At 43.6% G+C, this 19,767-nt stretch overlaps 1 protein-coding gene across 12 annotated transcripts in view; it reads left to right on the plus strand.

The window, feature by feature from the left end:
• The window catches only part of Akap9 (A kinase (PRKA) anchor protein (yotiao) 9), a 152,469-nt gene that overhangs the window by 125,273 nt on the left and 7,429 nt on the right, over positions 1–19,767 (plus strand). For all 12 annotated transcript variants that reach the window (XM_006503521.4, XM_006503518.4, XM_006503520.4 and 9 more), the window contains 12 exons: positions 2,153–2,344; positions 2,584–2,760; positions 5,428–5,572; positions 7,274–7,487; positions 8,130–8,280; positions 11,063–11,731; positions 12,173–12,378; positions 12,797–12,902; positions 14,732–14,914; positions 15,999–16,199; positions 17,291–17,523; positions 19,607–19,692. In XM_006503521.4, coding sequence (XP_006503584.1) covers positions 2,153–2,344; positions 2,584–2,760; positions 5,428–5,572; positions 7,274–7,487; positions 8,130–8,280; positions 11,063–11,731; positions 12,173–12,378; positions 12,797–12,902; positions 14,732–14,914; positions 15,999–16,199; positions 17,291–17,523; positions 19,607–19,692 — 2,563 coding nt within the window. The remainder of the gene's footprint in view (positions 1–2,152; positions 2,345–2,583; positions 2,761–5,427; positions 5,573–7,273; positions 7,488–8,129; positions 8,281–11,062; positions 11,732–12,172; positions 12,379–12,796; positions 12,903–14,731; positions 14,915–15,998; positions 16,200–17,290; positions 17,524–19,606; positions 19,693–19,767) is intronic.

Consider the following 19,767-nt stretch of genomic DNA (forward strand, 5'->3'; position numbering starts at 1 on the left):
GTAAGGTGTGGTGATGAAATCTATAGTCTCTGCAGTGTGCATGTGTAAGATATGATGAAATCTATAGTCTCTGCAGTGTGCAATCTATAGTCTCTGCCGTGTGCATGTGTAAGGTGCGGTGATGAAATCTATAGTCTCTGCAGTGTGCATGTGTAAGGTGCGGTGATGAAATCTATAGTCTCTGCAGTGTGCATGTGTAAGGTGCGGTGATGAAATCTATAGTCTCTGCAGTGTGCATGTGTAAGGTGTGATGAAATCTATAGTCTCTGCAGTGTGCATGTGTAAGGTGCGGTGATGAAATCTATAGTCTCTGCAGTGTGCATGTGTAAGGTGTGGTGATGAAATCTATAGTCTCTGCAGTGTGCATGTGTAAGGTGTGATGAAATCTATAGTCTCTGCAGTGTGCATGTGTAAGGTGCGGTGATGAAATCTATAGTCTCTGCAGTGTGCATGTGTAAGGTGCGGTGATGAAATCTATAGTCTCTGCAGTGTGCATGTGTAAGGTGTGCTGATGAAATCTATAGTCTCTGCAGTGTGCATGTGTAAGGTGTGATGAAATCTATAGTCTCTGCAGTGTGCATGTGTAAGGTGTGCTGATGAAATCTATAGTCTCTGAAGTGTGCATGTGTAAGGTGCGGTGATAAAATCTATAGTCTCTGAAGTGTGCATGTGTAAGGTGCGGTGATGAAATCTATAGTCTCTGCAGTGTGCATGTGTAAGGTACAGTGATGAAATCTATAGTCTCTGCAGTGTGCATGTGTAAGGTGCGGTGATGAAATCTATAGTCTCTGCAGTGTGCATGTGTAAGGTGCGGTGATGAAATCTATAGTCTCTGCAGTGTGCATGTGTAAGGTGTGGTGATGAAATCTATAGTCTCTGCAGTGTGCATGTGTAAGGTGCGGTGATGAAATCTATAGTCTCTGCAGTGTGCATGTGTAAGGTGCGGTGATGAAATCTATAGTCTCTGCAGTGTGCATGTGTAAGATGTGGTGATGAAATCTATAGTCTTGCAGTGTGCATGTGTAAGGTACAGTGATGAAATCTATAGTCTCTGCAGTGTGCATGTGTAAGATGTGATGAAATCTATAGTCTCTGCAGTGTGCATGTGTAAGGTGTGATGAAATCTATAGTCTCTGCAGTGTGCATGTGTAAGGTGCGGTGATGAAATCTATAGTCTCTGCAGTGTGCATGTGTAAGGTGCGGTGATGAAATCTATAGTCTCTGCAGTGTGCATGTGTAAGGTGTGATGAAATCTATAGTCTCTGCAGTGTGCATGTGTAAGGTGTGATGAAATCTATAGTCTCTGCCGTGTGCATGTGTAAGGTGTGATGAAATCTATAGTCTCTGCAGTGTGCATGTGTAAGGTGTGATGAAATCTGTAGTCTCTGCAGTGTGCATGTGTAAGGTGTGATGAAATCTATAGTCTCTGCAGTGTGCATGTGTAAGGTGTGCTGATGAAATCTATAGTCTCTGCAGTGTGCATGTGTAAGGTGTGCTGATGAAATCTATAGTCTCTGCTGGAAGCACAGATGTTAAAAGCAATGAATGATCCACAAAAAATAACATGTGAGCTTAGGTCAGTGCATCTGTTCGGGGACGGTGGAGGTAGAAAATCAGCTTCTTCCCTTGTAAAAGGTTTAAGACAAAGTTCTCTGTTTATGTACCAAACTTGATGTGCTGTTCAGTAATGAGAGGATAGTCCTTTGTTAGGGAACTGGGCTCACTCTCAGTTAAATGACACCAAGACTCATTCTCTTTCATGCAGCAGTGTTCCACAGCATATATGTGTAAAATTGTATGTATGGATACTTTTCACACCCACTTTATTTCCCATATTTTGTTTGACAGGGTTATGAAAACAGTCTCAAGGTGCAAGGTATTTCCCACATTATGTCTGTACATCAAGTCAGTGACTGATCACTAAGCCTAGAACTATGTTAGCCAACTGGAAGAGAACACTTAGACATTGCCAGCCTTAGGCTTGACTCACCGCTCCATGGGAAGCAGACATCGGGAACTGTTGGGATCCAATTCTCTGTCCACAGTGGCCTTTCTAAGTCAGTGGGGTTAATGACGCTGCTTGTTTCAGTTTGGATGTCTTATTTCTCAGTCTTTGAAGTCATCATTTTGCCTTCAATGCTTTATTTTCTAGGGGTTAGTGAAGGCTGTCCACAGTGAGGGCATGCAGGTGCTCTCTCTCTCCAGTCCCCTCTGTGATGATGGAGAGGACCGTTCCATTCAGCAGCTTTCGGAATCTTGGCTGAAAGAGAGACAAGCTTACCTCAATACCATCTCATCTCTTAAAGATTTAATTTCTAAGATGCAAGTGCGAAGAGAAACTGAGGTATTCAAATATTAATCTTCTAGTTAGCTGTACATTTGTTTAATGACAGTGGTACATCTTAAAGAGTAAATTATCTTTTTATATATGCTTCATGTAAATTAGTTTTTATCTTTTCACATCTGAAAAAATATATTCTCTTGAACTTTTGAAGAAAATAGTATAGTTAGTAGTCTAGAATTTCTGGAACATATGTAAAGCATGCTTACTGGGAGACTGACTTTCCTGTTTGCACTTCACAGGTCTATGACAGGTGTCACCTCTCAGACTGGCGAGGTGAACTTCTGCTTGCCTGTCAGCGTGTTTTCATAAAGGAACGTAGTGTTTTACTAGCTACATTCCAAACTGAGCTGACATCTCTCAGCACTAGAGATGTGGATGGATTGTTAAACTCTTTGGAACAGAGAATACAAGAGCAGGTATCAAAACAAAACTATTTTAAAGAATCTTTTTTGAACAGTAAGAAAAAGTGGATTATTGATCTTATTTGGAGTCTTGATTTAAATAAGAAGCTTAGCATTTCACAGAAACCACTAAGAATTTATAGAAGAAAACTATTACTTCAGATGTTTTACCTTATATTACCAAGTAAGAAACACTGAAAATTTAATGAACAATAGCCAAACGTAGGAAGTTAAAAAGTGAGGAACAGGACAGACCTAAAGAAACTAGAAGGATAAAGTTGCTGTGCTCTGTTGGCCCCAGGTCACATCCTCTGGTCACATTTTCATTGGCTAGTTAGGTGTGATCTTGTTTTCTGTGTGGGTGTATTCATCAGACTTGCCATTGCTGAACAGAGTTTATGTTGTGAACAGTTTATCCACAGAAGGATTTACATACAAAACAGTTTACATATACCCTAATTCAGAGCTTTTAGTTTGTAGTCTTTGCCTTCATCAACTCTGGGTTATGTCATGGTACCAAGGGCAAGTGGCAGAGGCAGAGAAAGAGTAAGGGGCTAGGGACCAAGTATAACCTACAAAGACATGTCCAAGGGGCCTGCTTCCTCCAGTGAAGCGCTGCACTCCTAAGTTAGATTTCCAGTTTCATTACTGTTGAACATGGCCTAGAACAGTGTAAATTAAGCATCGGTGTTACGCTATGTGCGTGCATACACCACACACCCATAAAAATTGAAAACTAAAATATTGCATCTGTCATTCCATTTTAAAAACACAGAATTAATTGATTTTTCTTTGTTTTTTTTTTAAAAAAGGTATCAAATTCATTCAAGACAGTAGTACACACCTTTAATCCTATCACTTGGGAGGCAGAGGCATGCAGATCTCTGAATCCACGGCCAAGTGTAGTGTGACAAAACTTTTCCTGGGGAGACATCTTCCCCCCCAATCCTAAACTAAATGATAGTAAAAGATTATGAAGCAGAGTGAAAAAGGATCATGAGGTCGTATTCATGAATAGATAAATTAAAATATCATAGTAGAGTGCCTCCTAGTAAATGTACTCCAAGGGCAGTGTCATTAAGGAATCATCTTTTATTAAACATGGTTGATTTTATCAAGTAATAATTATGGTGGATACTAAAATTCATATGGAAAGATGTTAAATGATTTTTACCTAGTTATGAGCTAATGCTGTGGAAGATACTTTCATTGATTACATAACTCTCAGTGGAGAATCCTTGCGGACAGCTCAAGTAGACGGGCAGTGTAGCAGTGACGTCAGAGAAGTGCAGACCTGACGAACACATCACTTTTTTGTGCTACCATTAAATGCCTGACAGGAATCCAGTCTTGGGAAGAGGTGGATCAGACCATCATGCATCCACTAGAGGAGGTGACAGAAGCAGAGGCAGTGACAGGAGAGGCAGAGATGCACAGTACCACAGAGTAGGAAGAGTGCCACAGCAAAGCAGTTGCAGCCTCGCTGTCAGTCACACCACACGTGTGACAGAAATGAAACCCTCAAGCCTTCCCAGGCAGGATCTGCCCCACTAGGATACACAGTGCTCATCACTTGAGCTTGTGAGGATTATCTCACATCGAACCACAGCAGCAGGGTTATTAAAGTTGCCTGCTTATATCAAGTTATACTGTTGAGGAACAAGCGAGTTCTGTCCAGGAGCTAAGGCTGGGGAGAAGCTGAGACTTCAGAAGAACCTACAGTAGTGAACCTACAGTAGTGAACCTACAGTAGTGAACCTACAGTAGTGAACCTACAGTAGTGAACCTACAGTAGTGAACCTACAGTAGTGAACCTACAGTAGTGAACCTCAGTCCAGGTGGTGAAATTTCATACTGCTAGATACCAAGAAAGCACCATGCATGTGCAAATGCACGACATTTAAATAAGCCTATAGTTCAGGTAACACTGTCGGCTTCCTTCTTTTACCAGTGTGCTGCATCTACTTGTGTAGGACATCATTGGAGGAAGCTAGCTGAGAGGATAGCAGAGCTTTGGCTTAAATTAATAAAAAGTAAGGATTGGGAGTGTGTGTTGTTTTAACTGGCCTGTGCTCTACAGACATTTCAGGGTCCCAAAGACTTCCTATCCTAGCACTACTCTCATTTTCCTATAAAGGACACTGGGTGGAAATGTAAATTCTCTACCTTAGATAATATAAGAATGTTAGTTGCTTTTGATAAGAATATTGTGACTATGTAGGATGTTCCTGAGCTAGAGCGATGGCTCAGCAGGTAATGGCACTTGCTGCCAAGCCTAAGACCTCAGTTCCATCCCTGGAACCTCAGTGGTGGGGGAGACGTCCAAGCCTCTCAGATTGTCCTCTGCCACATGCCCACTGTGGAGCACATGCGTGCACACACACATGACAAGTAAAGAAACTAAAACACTAAACATGCGTGCACACACACATGACAAGTAAAGAAACTAAAACAAGAGCCTTCCTGCTTCTAGGAAATCACAGCAATATTTAGAAGTAAAAGTCCATCTGACTGCAGCAATCACTCACAGACTTTTTTGGACAAGAAAAATTGTGAAAAAATTTTAATGAAAAAGAAAAAAACATAGCATGTGTGCTCCATTCTTTCTCATTCAAGCTTCTGGCCACTAACTCCATTATTTCCATGCCTCCCTTCACTTAATTTTCATTGTCCTTTGTGCAGGGCATTGAATATCACACAGCAATGGACTGCCTGCAGAAAGCAGATAGGAGGAGTTTACTGGCTGAAATCGAAGATCTGCGTGCTCAGATTAATGGCGGGAAAATGACTCTGGAAAGAGAACAAGGAACTGAGAAAAGCAGCCAAGGTGTGTGCATGCCAGGCTCCTCTGATCCCATAGCTGTGCGTGCATGCCAGGCTCGTTTGACCCCATAGCCGAGAGCGTTTGCTTTGCTGCCTTGGGAAACATTTCTGCCCAGGCACCTTCTCTTCTCATTCTCATAACAGGAAAAAGATTGTTACTATTAGGGTTAGTGGTCGCCAAGTGGGTTTTAAATAGCTATATTTAATTTAAAATAAACAGGTATTACATTGATATGGGTCAGTTCATCAGGTTTATTTTCTTCATTGAGAAAAGTCTTTTTGGCCTTCTTAAGATATCTGTCTAAAATAAAAGGGAGTCCACAATAAAAGTAGCTGTTTATTTTTAATTTTTTGTTTACAAAATTGTAATGTGTAACATCCATACAATAACTTACAAACTTCAGATACACACTATACCAAATTGTAAAATGTGTTTATTTTGTGTCTTGTTTCTTCACCTCATATGACATTCTTCCAAGTTTCTGCAAATATCTCCACATTAGCTTTTGTTGCTGTGGAGAATTCTCTCCACAACTGTGTCTACATTTCTGGTTGTGTCTGCTGTTAGCTGCTGGAGAGCCGCTTCCTCTAGAGAGCTTCTGAGACATGGACACCAGTGTTCCTAGCTTCCCAGGATGGGAATCACTCGGTCATAGGATGTGTAACTTCAGATTTATTAGAGAGTGCCACACGGTTTCCTTTCTTTTGAGAAGGTGTCATATGATGTCCAGCGGCCTCAAGTGTTCTGTAGCCAGGGATGATGGTGAGCTCCTGGTCCTCCTGTCTGTACCCTTCCAAGTGTTGGGGTGACAGGTGTGCACTACCATGCCTGGCCCAAACTATTTGAAAACGTGATCATGCCAATGCGGCACTCACTAATGGGGTTCAGTGTTCTGTTGCTTCCATCTTTGCCAACAGCCTCTGTCGTCAGACATGTTGCCTTCTCTTGAGTATGCATATGTGTGAGTGTTTTAATTGAACTCAGATGGAACGGTTTACCCATCGTTATAGACTAGCTGAATTTTACATCTGTGTGTGCTTAGGGGTGCTTTTCCTGCTTTTCAGTAGGGGCATGTTTTAATTGAGCTCCGAGGAGGAGTGTCCATACATAGTGTCTGCTAAGGACACTTGCTACATCCTTAGTAATTGGGTTTCAGCACAGGTTTGAAGTCGCCATGTAGGTTCTCTTTTGTAATGGAAAAGCTGAATCAGGGCTGGGCGACTCACGTCTGTGTCCCAGGATGTAGGGCACTGAAGCTGAGAATTTCAGACTAGTCTGTGCAGGCTTGCCGGGCAAAACATTCTCTAAAAGAAAGTAATAATAATGGGATCATTGGAGTCATTTTCCCATGGGTAACTTCTGTAAATCTAGAGTGTGGCTATCAGAAATCACTGGGAATTTTCCATGTGAATGGTTGGTTTTACAGATATACAAATATGCAAGTTCCTATCTAAAATATCTTAAAGCATCTGATGTTGCTTATTTAAAGTCTTGCATTTTGTCCTCCGCTCTGTTTTTAGTTCTGAAGCATTTGCCCCACTCTGAGAAAGAGCAACACTGTAGATTATCAGTCTAGGGGACTGGGAGCAGTTGAAGATGTCTTTGTAGTAATCACCTGAATTACAAATGAGTTCTTAGGAGTAAAATACTAATCACACGTGAGTTGCCAAGCTATCTTTTAACTCCAGTCTGGCTTCTTTCTAGAACTCCTGGACTGCAGTATGCAGCAGAAGCAGTCGCTGGAAATGCAACTGGAACTCAGCAGCCTGAGAGACAGAGCAGCCGAGCTGCAGGAACAGCTGAGTTCGGAAAAGATGGTGGTTGCGGAACTAAAAAGTGAACTTGCACAGGCAAAACTGGAATTGGGAACAACACTCAAGGCCCAGCATAAGCGCCTAAAGGAATTAGAAGCATTCAGGTATGCTGAGTGCTTTAGTTTAAGGGGCAGTGGAGGAATTGTACTGGTGTGTCATACCATTATGCAGAAAGCGCACGGAATTTAAACAACAGAAGAATGGCTGCAGAAGGAAACCTCCTGGTGTTTCCACATTTAAAATGTGATTGTTTTGGCAGAACCTCTGCTATGACCACCCTGCGCTCTGACTTCTGTTCCAGTCAACAGTTACTAGATATAGTTTTGGGCTCTATCTTACCACAGACTAGCTTTAAGTGATGCTTAATCTTGGGTTTTAGTTGACTAGTATTTGCCAAGTATGAGAATCAAGACTGCATAGGAAAAGGTGTGAATACTGACGTATTCTGCTTGCCAGAGGCATGCTGCAGCTACACACATTTTTATTTTGGACATTGATTTCACACACACAAATTCACATGATTTCTATGTGCAGTAAAAGACAAAAAAAGTTAATTAGTATTATCTTTCTGGCAATTAAATTATACTATTAGAGACAGTAGTTCATCTGAAGTGGACCAGTCTCGAAGCCTTGATTTGACATACCATAGCTGGTTTATAATACGCCTCTGTATTGGAGAACACGTTCCTCTTTATGACAACATTGCTCATCAAGATAATGTCATGTTCATGTCTTTCCCCATACAGGTCGGAAGTTAAGGAGAAGACGGATGAAATCCATTTCCTTAGTGATACATTAGCAAGGGAACAGAAGAATTCATTAGAGCTGCAGTGGGCTTTGGAAAAGGAAAAGGCCAGGTCGGGACACCACGAGGGACGGGAAAAAGAAGAACTCGAGGTATCGCCCTACGTATTGAGAATCCTGTTGTAAGGCTGTCCCTACCTAGTTGTCAGCCTGTCAGCCTGCTCTCCTTTAAAATGTCTGCACTGCTGGCTCTCTGTTGAGTACTGTTAGGAAATTATCTAGGCCATAGTAGAAGGAAGAGTCCATGCTGAATGAAACACTGTGTTTTCTTCCCTAAAATTATTCCCACCAGAGCATCAGGGCTTGTAAGTCCCTTCCCTCAGCAGCTGCTGGCTTACAGTATGCAGATCTTCTCTCTGCCGTTATGTTCTCCGTGCTGGCTTGTGAGCCTGTGAGGCTTCCAAAGGCTTGCTGCAGTCCCCTGGGATAGACAGACGCTCCTCCTTCCCTGCTCTTTTGATTAATACTCTGTGTGTTAGGGTACTTTAAAATCTGAGGTTCACTATATCTGGATTTGACCTGTTCTCTGTATGGTTTATTGCTGTCTTCCTTGGCCTTTCCGCCTCCTCAAATCCACCCCCCCCCCCCCCACACACACACACTGCCCACAGCCACAGATTATCATGGAGACACAGATACACGCTGGGTTTCTCCAAGTAGTCAGTTGACTGTCTGTAGCTTGTCTTGTTTTCACGGTGTTCTGGGTTAAACTCAGCACATCTTGTTTGCTAGGCAGGCACTGTTATCACCTGAGTATACCTGCAGCTCACTATTTCCTCCACTCCCCTGAGACAGGTTCTCTTGAACTTGCTTAGGCTCCTGATTCTCCTGCCTCAACATCCCGAGTAGTTGAAATTACAGACATGCATCACCAAGCCCAACAGTTTTTTGTTTTGGTTTATTATTTTTTTAAGATCCATTTGTTTTTATTTTTTGTATATGAGTGTTTCACCTGCTGTGTATCTTTTTACCATGTGCATGCATTAATGGAGGAGGCAGGGCGATGGCAGTGGATGCCTGGGAACTGGACTTACAGCCATTGGAGAGCTGGCATGTCGGCGCTGGGAATTGAACCCAGGCTGTCTGGAAGAAGTCAGTATTCTTAACCAGTGAGCCATCTCTCCAGCCAACCTAGCAACGATTTTAATGATTATATGCATAGAGCAAAGTTTGCTCATTGTGAACATCCAGTGTTCTTTTGAAAAGATAAGGCAGAATCTATTACATCCTACCAGGAAGCTACGTTGCAGAAGCAAGAATTGTCATAATTTCGCAGCCAAATCTTGTTATTGTTTGTTCACTTCTTTTTCAACCCCTACCTTTTAGATAATAGATTTCATCATTGTATTGCCTAACTGTGTCATTCTTGTTCTTCTTCTTTTTATATTAATTTATTTACTTTCCATCCTGACCACAGCTTCCTCTCCTTCCTCTCCCATTCCTTCCCCTTCTCCTCAGAAAAGGGAGGCCTCCCATGGATATCAACCAGACTTGACATGTCAAATTATAGTAAGACTAGGTGCATCTTCTTCTGTTGAGGTTAGACAAAGCAACCCAGTTAGGGGAAAGGGATCCAAAGGCAGGCAACAGAGTCAGAGACAGGTCCAGCTCCTGCTGCTAGGAGTCCTGCATGAGAACCAAGCGGCATATGTGTTACATATGTGTAGGGGTACTAGGCCAGTGCCATGTGTGTGTGACAGTTCAGTCTCTGTGAGCCCCTATGGACCCAGGTTAGTTGATCCTATAGGTTTTCTTGTGGTGTCCTTCAGTCCTTTCTCTCCCTGCCCTTCCATAGGACTCTCCAAGCTCCACCGTATGTTTGGCTGTGGGTATCTGTATCTGTTTCCGTTGGTGCTGGGCAAAGCCTCTCAGATGGCAGTCATGCTGGGCTAGTACAGCAGAATATCATTCCTTGTGTCAGGGGTAGTCTCTCTCTCATGGCATGGATCTCAAGCTGGACCAGTCATTGGTTGGCCCTCTCCTAAATCTCTGTTGCATCCTTACCCCTGAACATCTTGTAGGCAGGACAAATTATTGGTGGAATATTTTGTGTTTGGGTTCGTGTCCCAGTCCCTCTATTGGATGTCTTGCCTGATTAGAGGAGATGGCCGTTTCCAGTTCCTTATCCCCCATTGCCAGGAGTCTTAGCTAGTGCCACCCTCATAGATTTCTGGGAGTTTCCATTATCCTAGGTTTCTAGCTTTTCCTGTTGAGGTCCCCTCCTCCCACTAGTTGCAGTTCTCCTCCAGGACTCTCTCCCTCTGTCTCCTCCTACTTGGTCCCTCCTGCTCCCCTCCTTCAGCAAGTGTTGTTGGACTCCCATGTATCATGCTTCACTCTGCTTCATCCCCACCCTCATTGCCTTCTCATGCTTCCAGGCCACCCTTCAGCTCTTCCTTCCCACCCCACAAACAGTGCCTTTGTGTTTTAATTTTATGTTCATTTCATGACCTCTCTCCCTCTCTAAAGATGGCTTCCTCCCCTATGCCATGATTCTTCTTTGCTTATTATGACACTGTGGAACATTTGTTTCTTGTGCCTTTGTATGTAAGTTCTTAAATTTTTAAAAAATATATTGAAAAGGTAGCATAGGAATATATATTATAGGAATATATACTATAGGAATATATATACTATAGGAATATATACATATTGAAGATTGTCATTTGGAGAAATGTACTCTGCTTTATATTTAGCCAGAGAAGATTGTGTCTATATCCTTGATGCAATTTACTACCACCATCTACTGGGTAAAAATTCTGTCTTCAGTTGCCAAATGCTTCCATGTTGCTGTTACCAAAAAAGTCATGGTCATATACTTTAAAAGTATTTTTAATATTAATGTGTTCATCTTAAATTATATTTTCCCTTCAAGGATCTGAAATTTTCACTTGAGGATCAGAAACGGAGAAATACACAGTTAAACCTCCTTTTGGAACAACAGAAGCAGCTACTAAATGAATCTCAGCAGAAAATAGAGTCACAGAAAATGTTGCATGATGCCCAGTTATCAGAAGAACAAGGCCGCAACTTAGGGCTTCAAGCTCTCCTGGAGTCAGAGCAAGTTAGGATTCAGGAGATGAAGAGCACACTAGACAAGGAACGGGAGCTGTATGCCCAGTTGCAGAGCCGTGAAGATGGCGGGCAGCCCCCGCCAGCCTTGCCTTCTGAGGACCTACTTAAAGAGCTACAGAAACAACTGGAGGAAAAACACAGCCGCATAGTAGAACTGTTAAGTGAAACTGAAAAATATAAACTAGATTCCTTGCAAACAAGGCAACAGATGGAAAAGGACAGGCAGGTTCATCAGAAGACACTGCAGACAGAACAGGAGGCAAACACCCAGGGCCAAAAGAAAATGCAGGAGCTGCAGTCCAAAGTGGAAGAGCTGCAGCGCCAGCTCCAGGAGAAAAGGCAGCAGGTGTACAAGCTAGACCTGGAGGGAAAGCGACTGCAAGGGCTTATGCAGGAATTCCAAAAGCAGGAGCTGGAGCCGGAGGAGAAACCGGGAAGCAGAGGCCTTGTGGATCAGAATCTGAATGAGGTCATTTTTTGTTGCTTTTACAGTATTTATGAGGTGGTATTAAATTTTGTTTCCTTTACAGTATTTCTGAGGCAGTATTTATGGCTCAGTGGGCTATCTGCAGGCCTGAGTTCATGTTAAGGAAAGAGCCAGTTCCACAAAACTGTGTGTGACATCCAAATCTGCCCTATGGCATTGCTACACTCACATATTTATGCACACACACAATGATAAGGGTTTTTTATAGTTATGAGTAATTTTAAAATTTTACATACCCTTAATGTTTTAAAATATTTGTAAACTTCAAATGGTGTTATTGAGTTACTTAAATAGTTATGTTTAAGTCATCCCAAAATTGTGTCTATAGAATTTTATCTGGAATGTGGGTGGTTTGTTTCCTAGGGAAGGAAAATGAACTCCTGCTCATTTGGGAGTCTTTCTTTCTCTCTCTGAAATTGTCAGCCAGCCACCTGGAACTTCACTGATGATCGGACTAGAAATTGGGTTCTTCAACAGAAAATGGGAGAGGCCAAAGACAGGAACTTCACAAAGTTGATTGAAATAAACGGAGGAGAACTTGACCATAATCATGACTTGGAAATGATCAGACAGACACTCCAGCATGTGGCTTCAAAACTTCAGCATGTAGCCCAGAAAGCCTGCAGCAGGTTAGATTTTCTCCTGTGGGGTACAAATGACACACTTGACAGATCAGCTAAGCGTGACAAAATGTTAAATTTTGGTTTTGTTTTGTTTTGTTGAGACAAGGTCTTACAATGTAGCCCTGGGTGGCCTAGAGTTTACTCTGTAGACCAGGTTGGCCTCAAGCATGCAGAGAAATCTGCCATCTAGCACCACATGCATAACAAAGAAGAGATGCTTTAGAGATAACATGCGTCTACATTAGATGGTGTTCCTGTAGCAGAAATTACCCATCTGGAAACAGCTAACACCTTGAACCAGAAAAGTCAAGTGACCAAGGACCTCTCGCTGCTGGTGTGTTAGTGAGACAGAGCAGCCCACGCCTAAGTGTGTGTAGGAGTGTCATTGGGAGGTCTGTTTTCACTTTTTATCTTTTTCTTAAAGGCTGCAGTTTGAAACAGCCGGTGATGATGCATTTATTTGGATTCAGGAGAATATTGATGGAATTATTTTGCAACTACAGAAACTAACTGGCCAGCCAGGTGATGAGGTAAAACTTTTAAACGTTCCTTGTAATGAGAACAAAGCTCAAATACATTATGAACTGCTTGAAAATTACCAGACTATTTTGTAAGAGTTTTGATTTCGTTTTTTATTTGAAATACAGTGCTGCTTCCCCCCGCCCCCCAGAGGTGTTGAGATTAAGGGGGAATCACATTCGTTATTGTTGCTATGTAATTAGTCTCTTACACAGTCAAGGCTTCTTAAGAGGGTAACCTGGCTTCCCTGTCCTATCTCCATGAGCTTAGAATCCTACTGGCGCCTTTCTTCACAGGTGACTGCTCTGTGGAACTTTTCACTCCCTCTTTGTACATTTGACACTTGTTTGGCTTTTTTAACTTTTTGGCTATTTGAGACAGGTTCTCTCTGTGTGGCCCTGGCTGTCCTAGAACCGGCTGTATAGACCAGGCTGTCTCCAAGCTCATAGAGTTCAGGTTGCCTCTGCCTCCTGAGCCTTGGGATTAAAAGCTTGCACCACCAAGCCCAGCTGTATTTTGCTTTCTTAAATCCTGTTTTCCTTGTCTTCTGTATTTCTGCTCTCTCTTAACCTGCTGTCAGCCAGTCCTGTCTGTCCTTTCTCTTGCTTCTGTAGTCTTGCTTTTCTCTTAACTACAAGTGTGAAACCTCCCATTTCCCACGGCATGGACTCTCTTGGCTTGGTGAGCAGTTGCTGTGTCCCAGGCACTGCTCGGGGTCCTGGGATTCCTGTAGCAGAGTGAGCAGAGTCCTACCCTTGTGCCGTGCTTTGTGCTGTGCACTGTGTGCTGTTGCTGTGTGCCGTTGCTGTGTGCTGTGCGCTGTGCACTGTGTGCTGTACGCTGTGCACTGTGTGCCGTTGCTGTTGCTGTGTGCTGTGCACTGTGTGCTGTTGCTGTGTGCCGTTGCTGTGTGCTGTGCGCTGTGCACTGTGTGCTGTATGCTGTGCACTGTGTGCCGTTGCTGTTGCTGTGTGCTGTGCACTATGTGCTGTGCACTGTGTGCCGTTGCTGTGTGCTGTGCGCTGTGCACTGTGTGCCGTTGCTGTGTGCCGGTGCTGTGTGCTGTGCACTGTGTGCTGTTGCTGTGTGCTGCAGCTGTTCTGCTGTAGCGCCGTGACCTGTGCAGAGGAGTGTGTCCAGTGAGTTACTGGGGACACTCTCCAGTGGTGATCCCTTAGGAGCCTCACACACACGTTCATACTGAACGTTGTCTTCCCTTCCCCTCCCTGACCTCCTTCCCCTTCCTGTTTCTGTTATCACTCAGTTTGGAAAGCTGGGAGTCACCACAATCCATCTTCCTTCTCCCTTCCCTGTATGCATGAGCAGACAGAAGCCATGTAAATGTCCATTCATGTGCCATTTACTCTCTGTCCCTGCCTCAGTATTTCCTGTGTAAACCGTTACAACTTTCTAACAGAACTGTATCTTTCCCTAAGCTGCTCTGCCAAGTACACGGCTGCCAGAGGAATGTTTGTAAACATGTCAGCTTTGTGCTGGCACCTCCTAAAGTCACCTTGGCTCTCTGTTGCCGTGCTTAGGCCTGACATAGCATGCAGCAACATTTAGTCTGACAAAGTGCTGCTAGTTCCTTTAAAGCAGCACACTCTTGCCTGTGCCTCTGTCCCTCTGTCTTGCTGTGTGTGTGTGTCCTGCTTCCTGTGCCCTCCCCAGCTGTTTGCCTGCTTGGCACATTCTCACTATTACCAAGCACCAGTTCATGGAGTCCCTGTCCCCTGTCAGCACCTGTTAGTGTTTACAGGAGTTCCTCGTGTGTGTATGTGTGTGTTTGTCTGTCTGTCTGTCTGTCTGTCTATATAACCTTGTGCCATTGTTTTTCCAGCACAGCTTAGGACCCCCCAGTTCTTCCTGTGGCTCCTTAACTGAAAGCCTAATGAGACAAAATACTGAGTTAACAAGACTTATCAACCAACTAACAGAAGAAAAGAACACCTTACGGAGCATTGTCATAAAGCTGGAGGAGCTGAACAGGTGCTACTGGCACACAGGAGCCAGCAGAGACTGTGTACGTCTGCTTTTAGAAATAACTCAAAGCTAGGGGCTTCTCTCTAGTTTTACCTTTTAACCATAGTCCAAAAATATCATGTACAAATCTTATTAGGATATGTAGAAAGTATTATATAAGATGACAATAATAATAAAAATACCTATGACTGAGGACAGCCTCCCCACCATACTCTGAGTTCTATACATACAGAATGGTTCATCTGCATCCCGCCTTCTACATGAGAATAACCAAGTCAAATCAATCTAAGATATAAACATGTGTTTCCTAAACACATATATATTGAAAGATGGTCAAAATACTGATTCTTTTTCTCTTTTTTTTTTTTTTTTTTTGATGATCTATTTATTATATGTAAGTACACTGTAGCTGTCTTCAGACACTCCAGAAGAGGGCATCAGATCTCATTACAGATGGTTGTGAGCCACCATGTGGTTGCTGGGATTTGAACTCTGGACCTTTGGAAGAGCAGTTGGTTGCTCTTACCCTCTGAGCCATCTTACCAGCTGATTCTTTTTCTCATCAGTTACTATTTACTATGTGTATGACCAAGTGAAAGATAATGTTAATCTGGGCATGGTGATACATGCCTTTAATCCCAGCACTAACTCGTAAAAGTAGACAGATAGCTGTGAATTCAAAGCTAATCTGGTCTTCATTATCAAATCTCTGACTAGCAAGGAAGGGTTAATGTTCCTTCACCAGTTAGATCCTGTCTGGGGGGGGGGGGGGAGGCTGTTAAGTTATATATATTTCAAACTAATAAGGTAGTCTCTGGATTTAAATTTGTTTTAAAGCTAAAAAAAAAAAGTTAGTCTCTGTATTTACCCTTATGTTTAAAGGTAGAAAGATTGGCAAAACAACTACATAGTCAAGTAAATAGCTTATTCGTGTGGCTAGCCTGAGAGTCACTCCCTCACATCCATTCTGTCTCAGTGATGTGTAAGAATGAACACCTAGACCCAGACAGTGTGATTGTAACTGTGAGCTTCCCTGTGGGGTTGGAAGGCCAAGGCTCCGCAATCCGTTGTGATTTAATGTGGTCATCTTTTTGAAGATTATCTGATAGGCCATGTCTCTGCAGTGTTCTAGGTTCTCATTTATTGATCCAGCTGACATCGAAGCCATCATTGCTTCAGAAAAGGAAGTCTGGAACAGAGAAAAGTTATCTCTTCAGAAAGCCTTGAAGAGGGCAGAAGCAAAAGTGTACAAGCTAAAAGCTGAACTACGAAACGATGCCTTGCTTCGGAATCTGGGCCCTGACACTGATCATGCTGCCCTGCAGGTAGGCGGTGTCTTGCATGCGTGTGGATCCCTCTTGCTGACCCTAACTGAGCAGACCACAGAACGCTAAGTGCTTGCTCAGTCTGTGTCCCTGCGCATCTTTTCAGTCTGGCACAGTTGCAGTGTCTCTGCCTGTAGAGAGGCATTCATAGAACTGGAACACACTCAGTTCTGCTTGTCTTGCTGTCAGCCATGTGGCCCTCATCCCGGAGTCTTATCCCCTATAGACAACCAGAAGTCTTCTCTTTCAGTTCCCTAAGCAGAGCACGACTGTCCACGGAAGGCATTGCACCCTGTGTAATGTGGAGGATGGATGCTGTGGTAAAGCTGCCTTGATCAGTTAGCTTAAGTCCACAGAGGAGAGGAAGACAAGAGGGACAGACAGACAACTATGGGGTGGACACAGAGGGACAGACATTATGCAGTGGACAGAGGGACAGACAGACAACTATGGAGTGGACACAGATGGACAGACAGACAACTATAGGGTGGACATAGGGGGACAGACAGACAGCTATGGAGTAGACACAAAGGGACAGACAGACAACTACACGGTGGACACAGAGGGACAGAGAGAAACTTATTTAACAAGTTAAATGGATGAATGACTAATTTTTTAAAAATGAAGCCAATATATATATTTTTTTAAAGATTTATTTATTTTATTTATATGAGTACACTGTTGCTTTCTTCAAACACAACAGAAGTAGGTATCAGATCTCGTTACAGATGGTTGTGAGCTACCATGTGGTTGCTGGGAATTAAACTCGACCTCTGGAAGAGCAGTCAGTGCTCTTAACCACTGAGACATTTCTCCAACCTGAAGTTGATATTTTATAAACATACACAATGACAGAAATATTTGCAATAAATGTGATTGAAGGGCTAACCCCCCAAATCAGTGCAAACACAACTCCGACTAGAAGTTACACTTCAAAGGCTGTGTCTCTCCTTGTCAGCTGGGCTGTTAAAGAAGACAGCAGCCTGTCGTGTGGCCTAAGACTTTCTCCTTTCCTCTAGGTAGTCTTCCTCTGTAGAACAGCTCAAATGACTTCTCACTGATGTCTTTGTTCTTTTCTTCATTAACTATAGAAAATTTATAATAAATACTTGAGAGCTTCAAGTTTCCGGAAAGCTCTCATATATCAGAAAAAATACCTGCTGCTGCTCCTGGGGGGATTCCAGGAGTGTGAAGACGTCACCCTGGGGGTTCTTGCCCGAATGGGGGGACACCTAGCCTTGAAAGATTCCAAGACCATCACCAACCACCCGAAGGCATTCAGCAGGTTTCGCTCCGCCGTCAGAGTGTCCATTGCGATTTCAAGGTAAAGTCTTAAAGAACACTCACTTTGGTCATAAGCCAGCTCGCTAGGGAGATGCATGTGAGGTAGACACTTTAGAACTGAGCACTACTTCTTCCTCTCCAGGTTCTCACCCTGGCAGCAGCATCTCTGTTCTGTGTAAACCCTAGACAATGACTTTCCAGGTCTAAGTACCCGCTCATGCCGGGCCCAGTCCACGTTGTCCTTCCAAAATTCATCCAAATTAACTTAGCTGGCACACATAGATTATACAATGAAAGGATGTTTTTGAAAAAATACTGCTAAGACTGGTATATGTTTATTTTCTTCACTGTTAAAATCAGCTACACAGTGCCCAGTTGCGGAATGCCCTGGTTTAAGTCTGCTCGGGCAGGGATTGGACTCTCAGTGCCCCCCTTTTCTTCCCTAGCAGTAGTCCAGCCTGGGCACTTGACATTGGTGCTGCTAGTGGCTGCAGAGAATGGAGACCCAGCTGTCCCCCACGCCTGGCCTGCTTTGGGTTGTGCTTCAAAATCCCCTTTTTTCTCTTCACAACCAGAGTCTCAAAGAAATCTTGGTTTTTAAAAAGTTGTGCCAGTCGGTAACATCTGCTACTGCTTCAGAGCGGGGCAGTTTCTTCTCCTCTTTTCCTTTTCCTCTTTTTAACTTCTACTTTGTGTGGACTGGTGTCATGCCCATGTATATATCTGTGTACCACATGTGTGCCTGGAGCCTGCGGAGGCCAGAAGAGGATGTCAGATCCCCTGGGTGCCAAGTGGGTACCGAGAATCAGATGAGGCTCATCCGCAAGAGCAGCCGCTGCTTGTCACCTCTGCGCGCTCTCTCTCTTTCTCTCTCTCTCTCTCTCTCTCTCTCTCTCTCTCTCTCTCTCTCTCTCTCCAGCCCCTACTTGGTAATGTTGGAACGGCTTCCAGTTAAAATCCTGTGCCATATTTTCCAAAGAAAACTAAGTTAAAACCTGGAGGCTGTTCAGAGACTACCGTCAAGGAATTCAGTTCACAGATGAGGCAGGAAGAGGGAAAAGCTGAGGCAACACACCCTACAGGCCATGGCAGCCAGGCAGAAAGGAGATGAGCCTCTTTCAGTCAGGACAGCTCTGCACTGGAGCCTGGGTTTATCTTACTGTTGGCCTCTGCCCTGCCTGCCTCTTTGGTCCTCACGTGAAGTTGGCCTCAAGCCCCACTGCTCCTTTATCACCTTGTACAGGGTAAAATAGGGCAAGCCCAGTGGGTACATTAATAGACAACACCCTTCTACTGGAGAGAGTACAGTGCATAGGCTTCAGAGACCTGGAACAGGCTTCGGTGGTGACAGGAGTCAGCCTGTAATGCAAAGTTCAGAAGGCTCCCTGAAGGAGAAAAGCTACTATCAAGCCCTCACCTCCCTCCTTTAAAGGCATGGATTGAGATGGGGTCTCTTGTCACTCTGGCTGTCCTGGAATTATGTAGACCAGGTTGGTCTTAAACTCAGAGATCTGCCCACCTCTGCCTACCGAGTTCTGGAAGTAAAAGAGTTTCCTAGCATTCCTGGCTCATTCCTTTCACTTTGCCCTGCTATAGGCACATGGTATTTTGATCCTCCTTAAACTGGACTCTGAAATTGGCATTAACAACTTACAACTGGTACTCCAAAAAGTTCCACAGCCCAGGGCAGAATGGGCAGTCAGCAAGGAATTCAAATTTCTTTTGAAACCACCACTGTTTCTGTTCCTGATGACAGGGTCTAACACTCCCCAGTTTCCCTGGCCTCCTGTTACTGCCTGTCGAAATTTGTTCTTTTATCATCTACCTGATCACCTTTCTTTCCTCTTTCTGTTACCTCCATCCTCTCGTTGTCCACTGTTTTTCTGTCCATTTTTGCCCCACATCCTCTTCTGCTCCACTTATTAGAGACACTGGCGTGGCCTCCTGGGGCATGAAGGGAGGCCGTGCCCTGCACTGTACTTGGAGAATTATGTGTCATTTAGCTGAGGTGGTCTTGTGACTGTGCTGAAGGGTTTGTGTTCATAATTAAATGGCATGGTTTTGTGGGATGTCGTGCTTATATTTATGACTTTGCTTTGAGATTTTATGTTTGGCTCTTTTAGAATGAAATTTTTGGTGCGGCGGTGGCAGCAAGTGACAAGTACTAGCTCCATCAATATTAACAGGGATGGATTTGGACTGAGTCCAGGTAAAGTAAAAAAGGAAAATGGCATAATTTCTGTGTATGACTCTGAAATTGCTATGTGAGTAATAGCTGTCAAAT

The sequence above is a fragment of the Mus musculus genome, chromosome 5, assembly GCF_000001635.26.
Source record: "Mus musculus strain C57BL/6J chromosome 5, GRCm38.p6 C57BL/6J".
In the NCBI taxonomy this organism is placed as follows: Eukaryota; Metazoa; Chordata; class Mammalia; order Rodentia; family Muridae; genus Mus; species Mus musculus.